The following is a 19,257-nucleotide window of genomic DNA, read 5'->3' on the forward strand; positions in this document are numbered from 1 at the left end:
ACGTGGCCATGCACACACATACCTGTTTCCCTCTACAGGTTAATGACAAAGTGGTCTCCACCGGACTACAGGAAGTCCCCTACTTATGAACACCCGTACTTATGAACCGACCTTCGTTCAAGCCTCATACTTGTCTGCATTAAACTCCATCTGCATTTCTCTGCCCACATTTAGAACTGATCTATATCCTGTTGTATCCTTTGACGACCTTCCTCAATATCCATAACTCTGCCAATTTTTGTGTTGTCTGCAAACTTGCTATTCAGCCCAGCTATATTTCATTCAAATCATATCATAGAGGTCCTAGCACTGATCCCAGTGGATCACCCTGGTCACAGACACGCACCCCTCCACTATTACCCTCTGTCTTCTACGGCCAAGTCAATTTTGAATCAAATCAACCAAGTCTCTGTGGATCCCATGCATCTTAATCTTCTGGATCAGGCTCCCCTGAGGGACCTTGTCCATCCACTGCCTTACTCTCATCAGAATTTGTACAGCATGACCTCCCCTGCACAAAGCCATGCTGACTAACCCTAATAGGTCTCTGCTTTACCGGATGTGAGTAAATCCTGTCCCTAAGAATCTTCACCTGTTACCTTCACCTTATTCACTACCACCTGCTTTGCTCCCCCAACATAGGAATGGGACCGGTCCTTTCTTTCCCTATTGCCCTCTTTGTTTAATAAAAGGATCAACATTGACTATTCTCCAGTCCTCTGGTACCTGCTGGAGGAGGTGGTGGAGGAAATACCTAGCTGAGTACTTGAATCAACAAGGCGTATGGCTGCAGGCCTAATGTGGGTAGATGCCTTTAATTCGTGTGGGTAGCTTGCCTTTATTAGTCGAGGCATTGCGTTCAAGAGTCAGGAAATTATGTTGTAGCTTTATAAAACTCTACTTAGGCTGAATCTGGACTGTTGCAGTCAATTCTGATAGCCCCATATAGGAAGGATGTGGAGGCTTTGGAGGGGGTGCAGAAGAGGTTTACCAGGATGCTGCCTGGATTAGAGGGCATGAGCTAGGAGGAGAGGTTGGACAAACTTGGGTTGTTTTCTCTGGAGTGGCAGAGGCCAAGGGGAGACTTGATAGATGTTTATTAACATTTTCCCCAGGTTGAAATGTCTAGTACTAGAGGGCATGCATTTAAGATGAGGGGGAGTAAGTTCAAAGGAGATGTGCAAAGCAATTGTTTTTACACAGTGGGTGCCTGGAATGTGCTGCTGGGAGTGGTGGTGGAGGCAAATGCGATAAGAGGTGTTTATGAGGCTCTTAGGGCAAGAATGTGCAGAGAATGGAGGGACGTTGTGTAGGCAGAAGGGATTAGTTTAGTTAGGCCTTCAATTACTAGTTTAATTAGTTCAGCACAACGTAGTTGGCTGAAGTGCCTGTTTCTGTGCTGTACTGTTTGTCTTGTGCCTCCACCAGCACCCTAGTTGGTCTGGGCATGGTGGGCCAAAGGGCCTTCTGCCCTGTACAGCTCTGACGATTAATTCCTTAATTCTACACTCATGCCTGCGAGCTGTCTGAATCCGTGTTCTGTGGCACAGCTGCCCAGGGAGTTAATTCCTCTGCACTCTGTATTTTGGACCACAGTAACTGCACTGCCTGGGGTCACGGAGTTTGGGGAAGGAATTGAGGGCAGTTGCAATTCATTGATGATTTAGCTTGTGTATTTAAGTCGGCTTGTGTATTTAAGTCGACTTGTGTGATAGTAAACTGGATTACAGAAAGATCCCGAGTCCCTTGTTAAAGGGACACTTGGTTCTATACGTTGGCTGCCTTCTATGAAGTGGTTGAGTTGGCAGGGGGGCTGACTGTGGCAGGTTCTGTAAGTGTTGGTTTATAAGAGCAATTTGTGCCATTTCATGTGGCTCACTGCTACTTTCCATTTTTATTGGTGATTACTCCAGCTTGTCAGGGAAAATTGTATCCTGCCTCATTTTGTAATAGTAATGTTGTCTTGTGCCTGTATATGGTTTATTAAAATGTGCCCTGGTAAAATGGTTCCCAGGGGGGGATGGTGAGGGAGAGGAGATTCATCAGGGTGGCGCCTGGATTGGAGGGCTTTAGTTAGCGGGAGAGATTGGATGGGCTAGGATCTTCCCCGGAGTGGAGGAGGCTCTGGGGGTGACCTGATGGGGCTGGTAGATGGCAAGAATCTGCCAGCTTCATCTGGTCTGAAACTAGTGTCTAGGTTTAAGGTGAGAGCTTGGCGGTTTGAAAGGTGTCACATTATTTAAGATAAGTACTTGAATGACCAAGGCACATGGGTGGCATGGACATGGTGGGCTGAAGGGCCTGCTTCTGTGCTGCAAACTGACTCTGACACTGGAACAGTGCTTCACAGCCTCTTCCCCAGAATCATTTGACAAGTAACGTCTGCTGTTGGTAAAGGGGAACTAGTGGATGTTCTGTACTGAAGATACTTGAAGAGCCACATCAAAGGTTAATGCAGAAAGTGAAGGGTCGTGGTGTAGGATTAGACATTTTGCCAGGGATAGAACAGGTTGAGCTTCACCCATGACAGCTGCAAAAGGCTTTCCCTGGGACATAGACCCTGCTGTGACCTTGCCCTTTGTTAATTGAGGAGAGCTGTAATGTGTTGTGGATAAAGGAGAACTGGAGGGTTTGATAAGATTATTGCAAAACAATAAAAACTCCCAACGTGGAAGATAAGATATTGGCGTGGAGAACAGGAAGTAGTTAGTAGGCATAAATGGGTCTTTCTCTGGTCGGTAAGATATTGAGTGGTTTGTCACGGACTGCAGTGCTGCCTCAAGATTTGTTTTAGAGTGTGGGTGCTGCTGGCGAGGCCAGTGTTTAATTGTCCTTCACTGCCTGTCCCTTGAGAAAGTGGTGGTGAGCTGCTGTCATGAACTGTTGCCCTCCCAGTGAAGGTGTTCCCATGTGCTGTTGGAGAGGTTGTTCCAGGATTTGGATCCAGTGACAAAGGGACAGTGATAAGTCGGGGTGGTGTACAGCTTGGAGCAGAACCTGCAGGCGGTGGTATTCCCATTGCTGCTCTTGCATTTCTCTGTTGGGGTCACCGGTTTAGCAGCCGTTGTTGGGGTTGCCTGGGTGAGTAACTGCTGTGTTGTAGATGGTGCACACTGTAGCCATCACTCTGCTGGGGGAGGGAATGAATGTTTAGGGGGATGGGTGAGGTGCCTATCAATGGCCTCCTGAGAGTTGTTGGCACTGAACTCATCCAGACAAGTGGAGAATATTCCATCACTCCTGACAGGACCTGGTGGATTTGTATGAATGACCTGATAAAAGTACCAAAGGTATGTTGGCTAAAATTACTAATGGCACAAAATAGATGATAAAGTAAATTTAAAAAGTTGCTGAAGGAACTCGGTCAGGCAGCACCTGTGGAGGGAAATGCAGTGAACGTTTCTGGATGAGACCCTGCATCTGGAGCAGCCTAGAGGGGCTGAGTGGCCTGCTCCTGCTTCTAATTCCTATGTTCACATGCAGGCTTGTGCCTGCTCCATCATTCTTGTCTTGGCTGATTCTTAGCTGTCACTTCCCTGTCTAACTCTGTTCCTCAGTTTCCTTAAGATCTGAAGGTGGGAAAAGAGCAGAGGATTAGCTTATCCCAGGACTGCTCTAGATCGAGACTGGCTCCGCTAGTGGGTGTTGGGCCTTGGGCCTTCAGTGGATTAACTCCGTCCAACTTGTTTTTCAGGAAAGGGTGATGGAACTGACTCTGATGCAATCAGCCGCGGTACAAAGGTGATCCTACACTTGAAGGAGGACCAGGCTGAGTATCTGGAGGAGAAGAGGATCAAGGAGGTTGTGAAGAAGCACTCTCAGTTCATTGGCTACCCCATTACTCTCTTTGTAAGTGGAGGGCTGTGGTGAGGGCTGGGCAGGGATCAGAGGCCGTGTTAGCACAGTTCAGGCATGTTCCTATTGCTGGAGGTGAATGTGCACTTGGTTTGTTTTCTCTGGAGCATCAGAGGCTGAGAGGTGACGTGTTAGAAATGCATTAAATTATGAAATACATATAAGATTGGTGGGCTTTTTCCCCAGGGTGGAAATGTCAAAAACTACAAGGCACAGGTTTAAGGTGAGAGGGGACAAGCTGAAAAGAGATTTGAGGCAAGTTTTCTGGTGGTAGGTCCCTGGGACCTACTGTCGGGGATGGAGCAATCGTATATGGTAGCAGGAGAGCTTGACTCGTGTTGGTTCTTGACTTCAGGTTGAGAAGGAGCGGGAGAAGGAGATCAGTGACGATGAGGCAGAGCCTGAGGACAAGGCTGAGAAAGAGGAAGCAGAGGAAGGGGAGAAGCCCAAGATCGAAGATGTGGGCTCAGATGAGGAGGAGGATGGTGAAAAGAAGGACAAGAAGAAAACCAAGAAAATCAAGGAGAAGTACATCGACCAGGAAGAGCTGAACAAGACCAAGCCCATCTGGACTCGCAATCCTGACGACATCACACAGGAGGAGTATGGCGAGTTCTACAAGAGTCTCACCAATGACTGGGAGGACCACCTGGCTGTGAAGGTGAGTCTCGTGTTGGTGCGGGTGGAAAGTGGGTCTGCATCTCCTGAGACTGGACCAAGCAACCAGAGATGGCTGGCAAAGACATGCTCATTCAGTTCGAATTTCTCATCTCTTTCAACATCAAGTTCCTTACATTATCGTAAAGGTCCCAGTGCCAAAATCTGTGCCAAAGCCCACCTTGACCAGTTTTCCTGTGCTTTGTCTACCAGTCCTGCAGATGCAAATAACCTGTGGGTTTCTTCTCTCTCCTCAGCACTTCTCCGTTGAGGGGCAGCTGGAATTCCGAGCCTTGCTCTTCCTTCCCAGGCGGGCTCCCTTTGACCTCTTTGAGAACAAGAAGAAGAAGAACAACATCAAGCTGTACGTCCGCAGAGTCTTCATCATGGACAGCTGCGAGGAGCTGATCCCCGAGTACCTCAGTGAGTGTTTTGTCCTGGTGATGTGGGTGAATGTCCCCAGCTGTAAATTTCCCTGAATCACTCCTCTGGTCCTGTGTAGCCTGTTGTTGCTCTGCTGTCCGCCCCCACTCCAAGGGTTCCCTTTACTTTACCAGGACCCCCCGGCCTCCCTTCCTTGCTGCATCAGGGCTGTGGCCTGGATGTCTACAGTCTGTGTTTGTTCAGTGAAGGGATGTGCCCATACTGGTACAGTCTAGCAGCAAATGGGCTAATTAAGCGGCTGGCCCATAATCTGCAGAGCCTGGTGGGGACTGCTGAGGGAAGCTGACTTGCGATAGCTGGCACATCTATTTGGCTGTCTCTGATCCAGGAGAACCTGGAAGAGAGGTGAGCTGAATTTGGAATGCCTTGAATGTTTTGGACCTGGCCTGACAGTGTAAACGAGTAGGTCTGAAGTTGTGGTCCATAAGTCTGGTGACGTGCCATGTGTTGATTTCTGTCAGCCACTAGCTGTGCCCTGGTGTCTGCGGTGTTCTAGACTGACTTCTCAAGCGTCCTCTGGTTCTTGATGTGCAACTGTCCTGGTTCCCATTTTGCCCAGACTTTGTGCGTGGTGTGGTGGACTCTGAGGACCTGCCCTTGAACATCTCCCGAGAGATGCTTCAGCAGAGCAAGATTCTGAAGGTCATCCGCAAGAACATAGTCAAGAAATGCATGGAGTTGTTCAGTGAACTGGCAGAAGACAAGGAAAACTACAAAAAGTTCTATGAGCAGTTCTCCAAGAACCTCAAGGTATGGTGAAAGTGTGACCTGTGATCCTTCTCTTAACATTGCTGTGGGTCTTCTTAGAGTTGGACCACCTCGGCGTGCTCTGTAGAAGCTTTTCTTGTGGAGGATCTTTAATGTACAGGGTTGTGGCTGCTGCTGATCCATACGTACGAGTAAATGAATTGGGAGTTGGCAGCTGGAGCCTGCCTGCTATTCATTAAATCATGACTGATATTGATTGTAATCCCAGGGAACCTTTCGCCATCTCTCTCTGCCTCAGTATTCAAAAACCCTGCTTTCACAGCTCTGAGGAAGTGTGTTCCAAAGACTTATAGTCATAGAATTATATAGCATGGGCTCTTGACTCAAATGTTACCGCTTAACTCCTTATCTTTATGGTGACCTTGGTTCGAGATTCTCCTAAAAGAGGAAATATCCTGTCAAGACTCTTCAAGGTGCTTTGGTTCAATCAAGTCCTCTCTTGCTTTTCTAAACTCCTCCAGATACAAACCTTGCCTGTCCCATCTCTCATAAGACATCCCAAATGTGGTCTCACCCAGGCCCTACAACCTGCGTTTGTATTCAGTCCCCCAGCAATAAACAGTGACATTCTGTCAGCTTCCTCATCACTGAACCCACATACAAGCCTTTTACAGGTCCCTGCAACCTCCCGCCACTTAAGTGTTCATTTTTTTTGCCAGATGTATATTGTCCATGTGGCAGACTTTTGCCCACTTGCTGCACTTGTACTCCCCTGTAACCTTCAATATTTTCTTTAAAAGTTTACTTTCCCACCCATCCTTGTCATTAGCAAATTTGGTAGCAATAAACAATCTGCTGTAAGAACTCAACGGGTCAAGCAGCATCTGTGGGAGGAAAGGAATTATTGATGTTTTGGGCTGAAACCCTGCATCAGGACCCTGCTACCTGACCTGCTGAATTCTTCCAGCAGGTGGTTGCTTTAGATTCCAGCATCTGCAGTCTCTGTCAGCAAGCCTAGTGCCCTTGTCAAATTCCTCCCACTGAGAATGCTGCAAATCAAAATCAAACAGTTGGTCATCAAGTGGCCACAGTTGCCGGATGGGATTGTGCAGGGCTTTTCATACTTGTTTACGTGAAGAAATGTTTAAATATTGTTGGTTTATGCAGGCCTGTGTTTGACATTCTCTACCCTTTGCAGTGAGTGAAACCTTCATTAAAAGTGACAAACTTAAATAAATCCCTTTGTTCTAATATTTTCTCTCTGGCACGTCAAGTTAATTAGCCTATTGTTTCCCTCTCTTGACTAAGGATGTCAGCTTGCTATTGATCTGTTGGGCCCAGATAGACCCACTGTGCAAGGACTGCACTAGGTGATGTAAATTGGTGGCCAAACTATACACTGAGGGTTTTTGAGCACTTGGTCTCATTGGGGTGGGGGTAAGATGCTGCTCCCAGGGAATGCAGGTGTGCACACTGTTTGGAGAGCTTTTCCTGGGTGCCTAGGGCACGTTGAAAGGGCCTGGAGACTGGGGTGGTCTTTGGTTATGCAGAAATTGTATGTGGTGGGTGGAGAGCAGAAAAGTTGGGTGCCTTGTGGCTTGATGCGTTGGGGTATTCAAGTTTGTGCCACCACAGAATAATTGCTGACTTCCTCCAACTGTCCGTTCTTTCACAGCTCGGTATCCACGAGGACTCTCAGAATCGCAAGAAGCTGTCAGAGCTGCTGCGTTACCACACCTCCCAGTCCGGAGATGAACTCACACCCCTGTCTGACTACGTCTCCCGCATGAAGGAGAACCAGAAGTGCATCTACTATATCACAGGTGCGTTGTGGTTTACTGAGAGCTAGCACTGCCTGAGGAGCACCTACAACCTCCTCTGCTTCTGTAGTAGTCTGAATTATTCCCAGCTCCTTCCTGGGTATCCCTTTCAGCATCAGTCTGCTTGGGCTGGGCTCCCTTACAGCAGGCTTATCTCCAACCTCCACCAAACCCCCTTCTGGGAAATGCAAGGTGAGGTTGTGTGCTTGGTGTAACCTGATGCTGGGAGCCCAGCTTGGTCTGTTATCCTTGGCCTTGGATGTGGGGATAGGAGCTCAGATGGGGCAGGAGCAGGATGGCATTCCCACCCCTCCCACACAGACTTACCATGCTGCTTACTGTCTGGATCTGCAGGTGAAAGCAAGGACCAGGTGGCCAACTCTGCCTTCGTGGAGCGGGTGAGGAAGCGGGGCTTCGAGGTGGTCTACATGACAGAGCCCATTGACGAGTACTGCGTGCAGCAGCTGAAGGAGTTCGACGGCAAGCAGCTGGTGTCCGTCACGAAGGAGGGGCTGGAACTGCCTGAGGACGAGGAGGAGAAGAAGAAGCGCGAGGCTGACCGCACCAAGTATGACGGCCTCTGCAAGCTGATGAAGGAGATCCTGGACAAGAAGGTGGAGAAGGTGAGGCGTCTCCAACGGGCAGCGGTCCCGGGGACCTGGGTAACACTCGGTGCTGTGGGCCCTCACCGTCACTGACAGCCACAGATAATGTTCGTTGTTGGCATGTGCCAGCTTTGGTGTCGGGAACCCCACCCATTCGTAGGATGTGGGACTCTGGTCTCGATTGCTGGCTGTCAACAGCTGAGGGGTGGACCGTGGTGAGGGTCAACATGTGGGGCTGGAGGAGGGGACACCAGCTGACGGAGGGTCTGTGGTGCGCTGGTTGAAGGGCGGTGTTTGATGCGATGTCTTCCTGCCTCTCCAGGTGACTGTTTCCAATCGGCTGGTATCCTCTCCCTGCTGCATCGTGACCAGCACCTATGGCTGGACTGCCAACATGGAGAGGATCATGAAGGCTCAGGCCCTGAGGGACAACTCCACCATGGGCTACATGATGGCCAAGAAACACCTGGAGATCAACCCTGACCACCCGATCGTGGACACGCTGAGGCAGAAGGCCGACGCAGACAAGAACGACAAGGCCGTGAAGGACCTGGTGATCCTGCTCTTCGAGACTGCACTCTTATCCTCCGGCTTTTCACTGGATGACCCCCAGACACACTCCAACCGAATCTACCGCATGATCAAACTGGGGCTGGGTGAGTAACCTGTGGTCGAGGCTGTGCACGCACCTTGTGAGGAAGGTAAACCCCTCGTCTGGTGCCCTGCTTGCTGGGTCCTGTGGAGTTTTATCTAGATGTTGCAGGGACGAGAATTAATGCCACAAGTACAGCCAGTGGATACCCTCTGACGCCATTACAAGATGGTGAAGGTGGGGAAACAAACGTGCCAGGATACCCGACCGTTGGGAGGATTGGGCCTGGTTATAAGGAATGGGGCTGGAGGCAAGGGGGTGGGGGGCAGGGGCTTGGATCTGCTCAACAGATTTTGATTTTTCTCAGCTGAGAAACAGCGAGGGTCAGGAAAAGGCATGTATATGGGTTCCATGGTGGGTAGCAATGCAGGGTCTGGAATAAATCATAAAGTACAAGGGTAATACAGTAATCATTGGGGGTGACAGTGTGTGAGAGAGGTCAGTATGTGCAGGGAGCAAGGTTCAGATCTAATATTGTCCTTCAGCAACGAAGCAGGCTCTGCAGCACGGTGTGTCCATGCTGCCCACTGATTCTCCATCTGTACCAATCCTGTTTTCCTACACTCGTAGATGCTGCGAGTCTGCCTCTGCCACCCACTCAGGCTGTGTTCCACATTCCAACCACCCTGCATGGAAAAATTCTCCCACTGTCCCCCACTAAAACTCCCACCACTTAACCCTAGCCCTCTGGTTTTAGACAATTTTGCTACGGTGAACAGTTTCTTGTACGTACCCTGCCTATGCTATCTCATCAGGTCTCCCACTCTCCTCCAAGAAAAACCCAGCTCATCCCCTCTTTCATTGTAACTGAAAAGCTCTATCTCGGGCAACATCCTAGTGAATCTCCTCTGCACCCTCTCCAGTGCAATCACATACTTGTAGTGTGGTGACCAGAACTTTGCACAGTACTCCAGCTGTGACTATAAGATTGTACTGAAACATCCTGCTTTTGTATTCTGTGCCCTGGTTAATGAAGGCAAGTCTTCTGTATGTTACCTTCATCACCTGGTCTACTTCTACTGCCACCTTCATGGATCTTCAGATTTGCACCAAAGTCCTTCTGTAGGGCCTTGCCATTGTGTGTGTCCTACCCTTAGACCTTCCAGTGCATCAGCTCACGCTGATCAGGATTGAATTGCATCTGCCATTGTTCTGCCCATCTTGCTAACTGATCAACATCATCCTGTAGTGTACAACTATCCTCACTGTCAGCAACACCAATTTTCATGTCACCTGATTAGTAAGCACATTAATCATTCCTTCAACATCCAGATCATTAATGTACTGTATATAATGAACAGGAAGGATCTCAGCACTGGTCACAGGTTTCCCATCACAGAAGTAACCCTCCACCATCAGCCTCTCTCCTTCCAATCAGGGTCCAATTTACCAACTTGCCCTGGATTCCATGAGCTCTGATGTTTTGGACCAGTTTCCCATGTGGGACCTTGTCAAAGGCCTTACTGAAGTTCCTATAGACTACATCAATCACTGCCCTCATCAACACATTTTGTTACCTCTTCAAACTAAAATCAATCAATTGGGTCAGACAGGCTTTCTCCCAGAGGTGGTCAGCATAGCTTCACTTAATCCTTCCTTTCCAAGTCTAGATTAAACCTGTGCCCCTTCCCTTGCCTCCCATAGCAGCCTGGGGTACCTCTCATCAGGCCCTGGGGAGATATCTGCTTCCTTTTTAATAGTGACTTGTTCTAGAATTTCACTCCCTCTTCTTGAATTGTGTAGTGAGAATGTGTTGATTGATAGTTAAGGGGCCTTCAGGGAACAGTGGTCATAATGTACCAGATTTTTACCCATCAGGCTTAAGTGATTTAGTTCAGTGTGGAGCCAGGTTGTTAAATCCAAACAAAGCGCTCTACAACGGCATGAAGTGTGAACTGGCCATGGTAGATCAGAAGGCCACGTTTTACTGTGGAAGTGAGTGAGCGGTGGCTAACGTTTGGGAACCTCTACATGGTTTACAGGTGATGTACATCCCTTAAGACAGGACAAGGCCAAACCAGTTGGTGCAGAGTGTTGGACCTGCAGATCAATTTGATAAAGCACTACCCAAGGGTTAGATTTGGGAGTAACTGGGAGCATGGATTGGGGATTGGTTATAGAGCAGAAATAACTGTCTTATGTTGGAGTTGGGAGGCTGTGACTGGTGACTACTGGGGGGGGGGCTCAGTGCTGGTGTCCCAGCTGTTCTACATTTGTATCAGTGTAATGTCTGTGTTTACTGATGGTACCAAGTGTGGGCTTCATCAGTCTCTCCCCTGAAGTGAATGGGGGAGGGCACAGCAGCTGGTGTATAATGTGGAAAAACACTGACCCACTCTGGAGAAAGGTAAAGGTTTTTTTTTGAATGGTTTGAATTGAAAAGTGTTGGTGTTGAGAGGGACCTGGGTTGAGGTAAAGGATTGGCTGTCATCTTGCTGAGTGTGGGAGTGGGCACAGGGAGCCTTGGCCTTCTGCTTGTGTCTCTGCCGGGAGCTGTTCCCTGCTCCTGGGCGCAGCCCGACTCTGGGATCCAGCTGGTGCTGTGTGTGGGGATCAGTGCCACTGGGGTTGCAGTGTAACTCCCCCCATCCATCCTGCTCATGGTGCTTTTGTCCAGGTGTGGACTCCCACTGACCCTCCATCTGTTGGCAGGTATCGATGAGGAGGAGGTGACCGTGGAAGAGGCTGCTCCACAAGCTGCTGAGGAGATCCCACCCCTGGAGGGAGATGAGGATGCATCCCGCATGGAGGAGGTGGACTAACGCTGCTCACATTGGACTGTTGTATTTAATTTGGACTTGGCACGGGATCTGTGGTGCAGTGTGTATACAGTCGTTCAGCCAGTGAGTGGACCCGTGTCCTGGCACCCCAGCCTTACCATGTTGCTGTCCTTTATTTTATTTTGAAGAGCATGTTTTATTTTGGAGCTATGTTCTGTAAAATAAAGTCTGAACCACTGGTGTCAGGGGAGCTGGTTTGGTGGTGTGCTGCAGTCCCTGGCCACTATGCATGGTGGTTTCCTCGTAATCCAGACACTGTGCCTGAGGGGCAGATTTCTGCTCTTGGGGGTGGGAGGGAGGGGGAGGGGGGGCAAATAACATGGCAGCTGATGATCCTGGGAATGAAGGGGTTAATGTATGAGTGTTAGATGGCTCTGGACCTGTACTCGAATTTAGAAGGATGAGGGGGGGGGATCTCATAGAAACCTTCCGAACATTGAAAGGCCTGGATAGAGTGGACGTGGAGAGGATGTTTCCAATAGTGGGAGAGTCTAGGACCAGAGGGCACAGCCTCAGAATAGAAGGGTGTTCCTTTAGAACAGAGAAGAGGAGGAATTTCTTTAGCCAGAGGGTGGTGAATCTGTGGAATTCAGTGCCACAGAAGGCTGTGGAGGCCGTCATTGGGTGTATGTAAACTGGAGGTTGATAAGATTCTTGATTAGTAAGGATGTCAAAGGTTACGGGGAGAGGGCAGGAGAATGGGGTTGAGAGGGAAAAATAAATCAGCCATGATGGAATGGAGGAGCAGACTCTGGGCTGAATGGCCTGTGTCTTGTGGCTAAGTTTGCAGATGACACCAAGGTAGGTGGAGGAGCAGGGAGTATTGAAGAAACAGGAAGGTTGCCGAGAGACCAAGATAGTTTAGGAGAATGGGCAAGGAAATGGCAGATGAAATTCATTGTAGAGAAATGTGCTGTTGTACACTTTGGAAAAAAGAATAAATGGGCAGATTATCATCTAGAAGGGGAGAAAATTCAAAGTACAGAAGTACAAAAGGACTTGGGGGTACTCGTGCAGGATACCCTGAAGGTTAACCACTGGGTTGGATTGGCAGTAAGGAAAGCGAATGCTATGTTGGCATTCATTTCGAGAGGTATAGTGTATAAAAGTAAGAAAGTGTTGATGAGGCTCTACGGGGCACTAGTGAGGCCTCATTTGAAATACTGTGCACAGTTTTGGGCCCTGTATCTTAGGAAGAATGTGCTGATGTTGGAGAGGATTCAGAGGAGATTTACGAGGATGATTCCCAGAACGAAAGGGCTTATGTATGATGAGCATTTGTCGGCTCTTGGACTGTACTCACTGGAGTACGGAAGAATGAGAGGGGACCTCATAGAAACATTTAGAATGTTGAAAGGACTGGACAGAGTAGATGTGGCCAAGCTGTTTCCCTTGGTGGGTGAGTCCAGGATGAGAGGGCACAATCTTAGAATTAGAGGGTACAGGTTTAAAGCAGAAGGTGGTGAAGTTATGGAATTCTTTGCCACGTACAGCAGTGGAGGCCCAATCATTGGGGTGTTTAAGGAGGAGATAGATAGGTAGGTATCTAATTAGTCAAGGTGTCAAGGGATATGGGGATAAGGCTGGAAATTGGGGCTGGATAGGAATAATTTTTTTTCTCTTTTTTTCCCTTTCCTTTAGCTCATGGAGCAGACTCAATGGGCCAAATGGCCTACTTCTGCTCCCTTGTGATCTGTAGGAGGGGACCAAACTCCAACACCTTGCCCTCACTGCTCCCCATCAGGAGCACATCCTTGTAAGATGGGGTAAGAGCTGGATGGTGGCTGCAGTTCTCCTGTGGCAGCCTGCAGACTCCCCCACACAGAGATTGTCGGTGGCTGCCATGGGTCCTGTCTGCCCGGGGACAAGCTCTGCTGTGGGAGTGGGTATACAGAGGGTGGGAGGTGGTGTTGGCTCTGTAATGACCTGTTTGTGGGCAGTGAGGAGTTAGTGATGAATATTGGCCCTGCCAGTTGTGTTGTGTCCAGTATGGGTTAATGTCAACTCTAGCTGAGCCTGTGCTCCCACTCCCTGCGAATGGACCCTACAGAGCCCCCATCTCTGCTGCAGGGCAGTGAGGATTGCTGTTGATGGCTGCAGCTAAACCAGTCTCTGTTCCTCCTGACCTGCAAACTTCACTCTCATCTGATACAAGCACAGTGTACTGACCTTTTGTTTCAAACAACAAATCAAAGTGAGATGTTCCTGGTGTACAAACTGCCCACTGGTTCAGGAAGGGCTCTGTAAGCTCAGACGTGGTGTCCTCCTTCTCCAGGGTCTTGGACCACAAACATAACCTCTGACAGCCTGCATTCTGGGCATTTGGTCCAGGAATAGACGGATAAGGGGGTCCCTTGAATGACCTTCTGCACACCCAGTGCCCAATAAACCCCTCCCTGTCTCTGCACCCAAGAGTTCAGGAGCAAAGGGGCACAGTCAAGGACCAGTGGACTTTGGGCAGGCACTCCACAACTGTGTACTGAAGCCAGCCAGGTCACAGCGCTGTGTGAGTCCAAACACCCAGAGTCCCAGAGAGATCTGTGGTCGACCCATCACTGGGCCAGGATCTGGGTGAGATCAGGTACCAGCTTCTGGATAGGGAGATCACCCCACTTGCTCAGCAGAGCAACGACTGCCTGGAGAGGAAAAGAGCCTGTCCATGTAATTTGCTGCTGGTGTAGGTGAGTGGTACAACTGGGGGGGGGGGAGAGGAGAGTTGATGAGAATGTGGGGAGAGTACATGCAGGATTGGTGTAAGTTGTAGTTTCTGGTCAGCATAGACTCTGGGCTGAAGGGCCTCTTTCAGGGCTGTGTGAGTGAGTTGTGAAGTGAAGGGGTGGCCCATGTACTGGGGATATGTCTGTAACAACTTGCTGAACCTAAGAATGACCTGAGCTTGAACATGTTGATAGGTGCTTTAACATTGAACTGGGCCAGTCCTTGAGCACTGATTCAACAGTCTGGGGACTGCTGTGGATCTGCAAGAATCACTGGGTCGTGTGTGCACTGTTCATGAAAGTGTAAAGCAGCATCTGTTACTGACTCTAGTGACTTTCTGATGCTGTTTCTGAAGGCTCAACAAAATTGTTATTTGGAATTTAAAATTGTTAATCCTTCCTGAGTAATCAACATATGCATCAAGAGCAGTGTTACTGCTTAAAAAGCAATATTCAGGACTAACAGAGCTTTTCAGACATATGGGGAAACTAAAGATCCCAGGCAGAGTAAAGGTCCCTCTACACTCTCCCATCACATACTCCCAGGGCAGGGTCAGCACTGGTTAGAGGGGGAAAAATGGGTTAGACACAGAGTAAAGCTCCTTGTACACTGACCTGTCACACAGTCCCAGGACTGGGACAACACTGGTAATTTTTATGAAAAGGATTGGTTGGAAGCCTGGGAGATCAGAGGATTGGGAGTACGTGCCTCCAATCAGCGTGGGGAACTGGCTGGAGCTGAATAAAAAAAGGTTAGACATGGAATAAAGCTCCCTTTACATTGTCTCATCACACACTCCCTGTGCAGAGACAGCACTGATTGGCTGAGACTGGAAGACACAGCACCTCTGCTCACTCAGTGTCCTGGCTGCTAGCAGTTGGAGGTGGGAAAAAAGAAAAGGGTTCTCCAGAGATTAAAGCTCCCACCACAGTGTCCCATTACACACTCCCAGGGCAGGGCCATGGCAGACACATTAAATCCATCCTACCTGTGAGGTCCTCTTCTTGTTGGAGAGTTAGTGGAGATGATTGAACAGATGTCTGGGCTGGGCAGCTCTGCTGAAGCTGATGGAATCAGCAGCAATAACTTTCATCTCTGCCCCAGGCTCACATGTTGACATTGTTGACTTGGTGTAATCAGTGGACACCCGCCCCAGCGGTGACATTCTTCAGCACTGTTACACCAGTGATTCATCTGCCCAATAGCTGAGTTCCAGCAATGATTAGTGCCACAGTGAGTCAGCTGCTTGTCTGCGATCTGAGTGAATTCTGTTCACTGCTCTCTGTTCTCTGCCTGACAGAGAGGGATGGCTCCATGACACCGATGTTGGGAAGGGCAGAGTGAGATGTGCTGAGATAAGGTGGTGTGGGAGAGTTCAGCAGCCTGCATTAACCACCAGGAAGTGGTTATGTGGAAATGGCCATGCGAGATCAAGTCCTGTCCCATGAAACAGGAGCTGTCTCAGAAATAAAGCTGTGATTCTGTGGCATTTGGAATGTTCTGGTCACCCCGTTACAGGAAAGATGCAGAGGCTTTGGAGAGGGTACAGTACAGATTTACCAGTGCGTGTGACCTGGACTAGAGGGTATGAGTGATAAGGAGATAAGATGCTAAAATATCTATTAGTCACATGTACATCAAAATACAGTGAAATGCATCTTTTGCGTAGACTGTTCTGGGGGCAGCCCGTAAGTGTCCCCAAGCTTCCAGCACCGACATAGCATGTCTACAACTTCCTAACCCTGTACATCTTTGGAATGTGGGAGGAAACTGGAGCACCCAGAGGACACACATGCAGACGTGGGGAGAACATACAAACCCCTTACAGACAGAAGCTGGAATTGAACCTAGGTCACTGGTGCTGTAAGGGTTGTTTTTTTCTGGTGTACCAGAGGCTGAGGGAACTGGAGGGATATGGATCATATGCAGGCAACTGGGTTTAATGTGACATGTTTGGCACAGACATCATGGGCTGAAGACGGTTCCTGTGCTGGTCTACACTCTAAATGCCATCCCACATGGTGCAGGCAGTTCTTCAACAGTGCTCCTGCACTTTCTCCATTTCTTCACCAGCATCTGCCGGCTGGACAGTGAGGAGGGTCCCCAGTGGAATTTTCTTTAGCTGGGGGGGGTGGGGGGGGGGTCGGGTCCTCGGCCCCCTGACATCAGGGACCTGGGGTGGAGCTGGAACTGGGCCAGTGGAAGATGAAACAGTCTTCACAAGAGCAAAATGGTGTATTCTGGGGAGTCAAATAGGGATATGATGAACACATAATGGTCAGGCACCTGGGAGTCTTGATGAACAGATGAACCTTGGGATACACGTTCCTAGGTCCCTGAAGGTGGTGAAGGAGGTTATTTGGGAAGCTTGTCTTTACAAGCTGTGGCTTGGAATAAAAGAGCAGGGATGTCCCATTAAAAACCTTATAAAACATTGGTTAGGCTACTGCTGGAATACTGTGTACAGTTCTGGTCACCACACTATAGTTGGGATGTGGTTGCACTGGAGAGTCACCAGGATGTTGTCTGGGATGGGGGACTTTAGTTATGGGCAGTGACTGGGCAGGCTAGGCTTATTTCCCCAAATAGACAGAATCTTTTTCCTTTGGGGTGGCTAACACAAGTGCATGGTATAGTACAGCAGTCAGCATGGACATGATGGGCTGAAGGGCCTGTTTCTGTGCTGTACAACTCTGTGACTCTACATGAAGATCGAGACTGTGTAGAAACCGAGTCAGATCGCGAAGATAAAACAAGCAGGTTCATGAGGCAGACAGGTATGGGAGGAGTGACCGGGTAAACTCCATGGGGTGAGGGTTGTCGTCACTGGCTGCCTGTGACTGGTTGGTGTGCCACACGGATCAGTGCTGAGACCTTTGCTGTTTGTGATGAAGTCACAGTCGTAGGCCCTTCATCCCACCACATCCGTGCTGACCATCTCCATCTTTACCAATCCCACTTGGCTGCATTAATTCCACATCCCTCTGTGCCCTAGCACCTGTCCAGATGTTTCTTAAATATTGTTGCTACTCAGATTTAATGAGCCATTGGCAGTCTCACTGTACCGGCCATGTGTACTTAGCTATGCCATCACTTCCTCTGGCAGCTCATTCCTGATTTTAAAATTTTATTTACAGCGTGGGAGTAGGCCCTTCCGGCCCAACGAGTCCGCGCCGCCCACTTTAAACCCAAATTAACCTACCAGTACATCTTTGGAATGTGGGAGGAAACCGGAGCACCCGGAGGAAGCCCACGCAGACACGGGAGAACATACAAACTCCTTACAGACGGCGACGGGAATCGAACCCCGATCATTGGTGCTGTAATAGCGTCGTGCTAACCACTACGCTACGGTGCCGCCCCGAAATATTTACCCCTCAGATCACATCCACGGCCCTGCCCTCGTGAAGCCTCTTGGTCACCTCGTCAAAAAACTCAAATTTGTGAGACATGATTTCTCACGCAAAAAAGCTATGCCGACTATCCCTTGCCTTTCCAGATTCAAATAAATCCTGTCCCTCGCTCAGAATCCCCTCCAGTAACGTTCCCACCACTGACATCAGGCTCACCGGCCTGTGGTTCCCTGGCTTGGTCTCGCAGCTCTTCTTAAGTAAAGGCACATTAGTCACCCTCCATTCTTCCGGTACCTCACTGATTTTACCAGGATGCTGCCTGGTTTAGAGAGTATGCATTATAAGGAGAGACTAAGGGAGCTACGGCTTTACTCTTTGGAGAGAGGGAGGATGAGGAGACATGATAGAGGTGTACAAAATATTAAGAGGAATAGATAGAATGGACAGCCAGCGCCTCTTTCCCAGGGCACTAATGCTCAATACCAGAGGGCATGGCTTTAAAGTAATGGGTGGGAAGTTCAAGGGAGATATCAGAGGAAGGTTTTTTACCCAGAGAGTGGTTGGTGCATGGAATGCACTGCCTGGGGTGGTGGTGGAGGCAGGTGCATTGGTCAAATTCAAGAGGTTACTAGATAAGCATAAGGAGGAATTTAAAATAGAGGGATATGTGGGAGGGGTTAGATAGTCTTAGGTGAGGTTTAAAGGTCGGCACAACATTGTGGGCCGAAGGGCCTGTATTGTGCTGTACTGTTCTATGATTCTCACCTGTGGCTAACGATGACACAAACATCTCTGCCACAGTCCCAGCAATTTCCTCCATGCCTTCCCACACCATCCTAGGATACACTTGGTCAGGCCCCAGGGATTTATCCACCTGCAACATCTCCTCCTTCAGAATGTCGAAGTGCTCCAGAACATCACTGTTCCCTCCGCTGAGCTCACAAGCTTCCATCTCCTCCTCCATGGGAGATGACAAGTATGAAGAGCTCATCCAATTCCTGTTGCTCTACACACGACCTACGCAGCTTCCCCCACCAGTCCTCCCATGTTACCTTACCACGCCTGTCTGCTCTGCTTACTGGGACCTGCTGGTTTTATCTTCGAGATCTGACTCCATCGCCCCACCTGTATGACCTCACTGCAATCTCTCCCCCTGCCAAATTAGCTTGAAGCCTCCCAACACTGGCTGGGAGCCAGTGCATCTGAAAGGATTTCTCACTCCTGCTCAGATTCAGCAACAGTGGAGCTCACAGTCCTGTGGTCGGATTCAGACCCCTCCCAGCGGAATAGAACCCCACATCCACTCAAAGGCTCCCTTGTCTGCTGACCTGCCCGAGACAGAACCAGTCAGAGTTTGCAGCCCTGCACAGACCTGGAAACACCAGGCAGTCTGTGAACAGTGACGCCCTGTCTGGCAAAACACTATTGGCTCTCCCACAGCTTGGTCAACAGCAACTCACTACCTGAGCCCCTCACCCAGTGCTTCACCTTCACTGGTGTGAGTGCCGGCAAGTGGAGGGGGGAGGGGGAGGAGAGCGAGAGGGAAGGGGAGGAGGGAGAGGGGATAGGGAGAGAAGGAAAGAGGCAGAGGGAAAAGGAGATGGAGAGGAGGAAGAAGAGGGAGGGGAGGAACAGGCAGCGACTGGGATTATTGGATCAGAAAGC

At 49.4% G+C, this 19,257-nt stretch overlaps 2 protein-coding genes across 2 annotated transcripts in view; both read left to right on the forward strand.

The window, feature by feature from the left end:
• Nucleotides 1–11,711, forward strand: part of LOC127574772 (heat shock protein HSP 90-beta-like) — a 28,898-nt gene extending 17,187 nt beyond the window's left edge. The window contains 8 exon segments of the mRNA XM_052024080.1: nt 3,695–3,849; nt 4,211–4,516; nt 4,770–4,935; nt 5,516–5,706; nt 7,340–7,487; nt 7,839–8,107; nt 8,412–8,745; nt 11,394–11,711. Of these exon segments, the coding sequence (XP_051880040.1) occupies nt 3,695–3,849; nt 4,211–4,516; nt 4,770–4,935; nt 5,516–5,706; nt 7,340–7,487; nt 7,839–8,107; nt 8,412–8,745; nt 11,394–11,503 (1,679 nt within the window). The 3' untranslated portion in view covers nt 11,504–11,711.
• Nucleotides 1–19,257, forward strand: part of LOC127574771 (heat shock protein HSP 90-beta) — a 68,338-nt gene that overhangs the window by 17,187 nt on the left and 31,894 nt on the right. The gene's annotated exons all lie outside the window — the stretch shown is intronic.

This window comes from Pristis pectinata, chromosome 10 (genome assembly GCF_009764475.1).
Source record: "Pristis pectinata isolate sPriPec2 chromosome 10, sPriPec2.1.pri, whole genome shotgun sequence".
NCBI classification, from domain to species: domain Eukaryota; kingdom Metazoa; phylum Chordata; class Chondrichthyes; order Rhinopristiformes; family Pristidae; genus Pristis; species Pristis pectinata.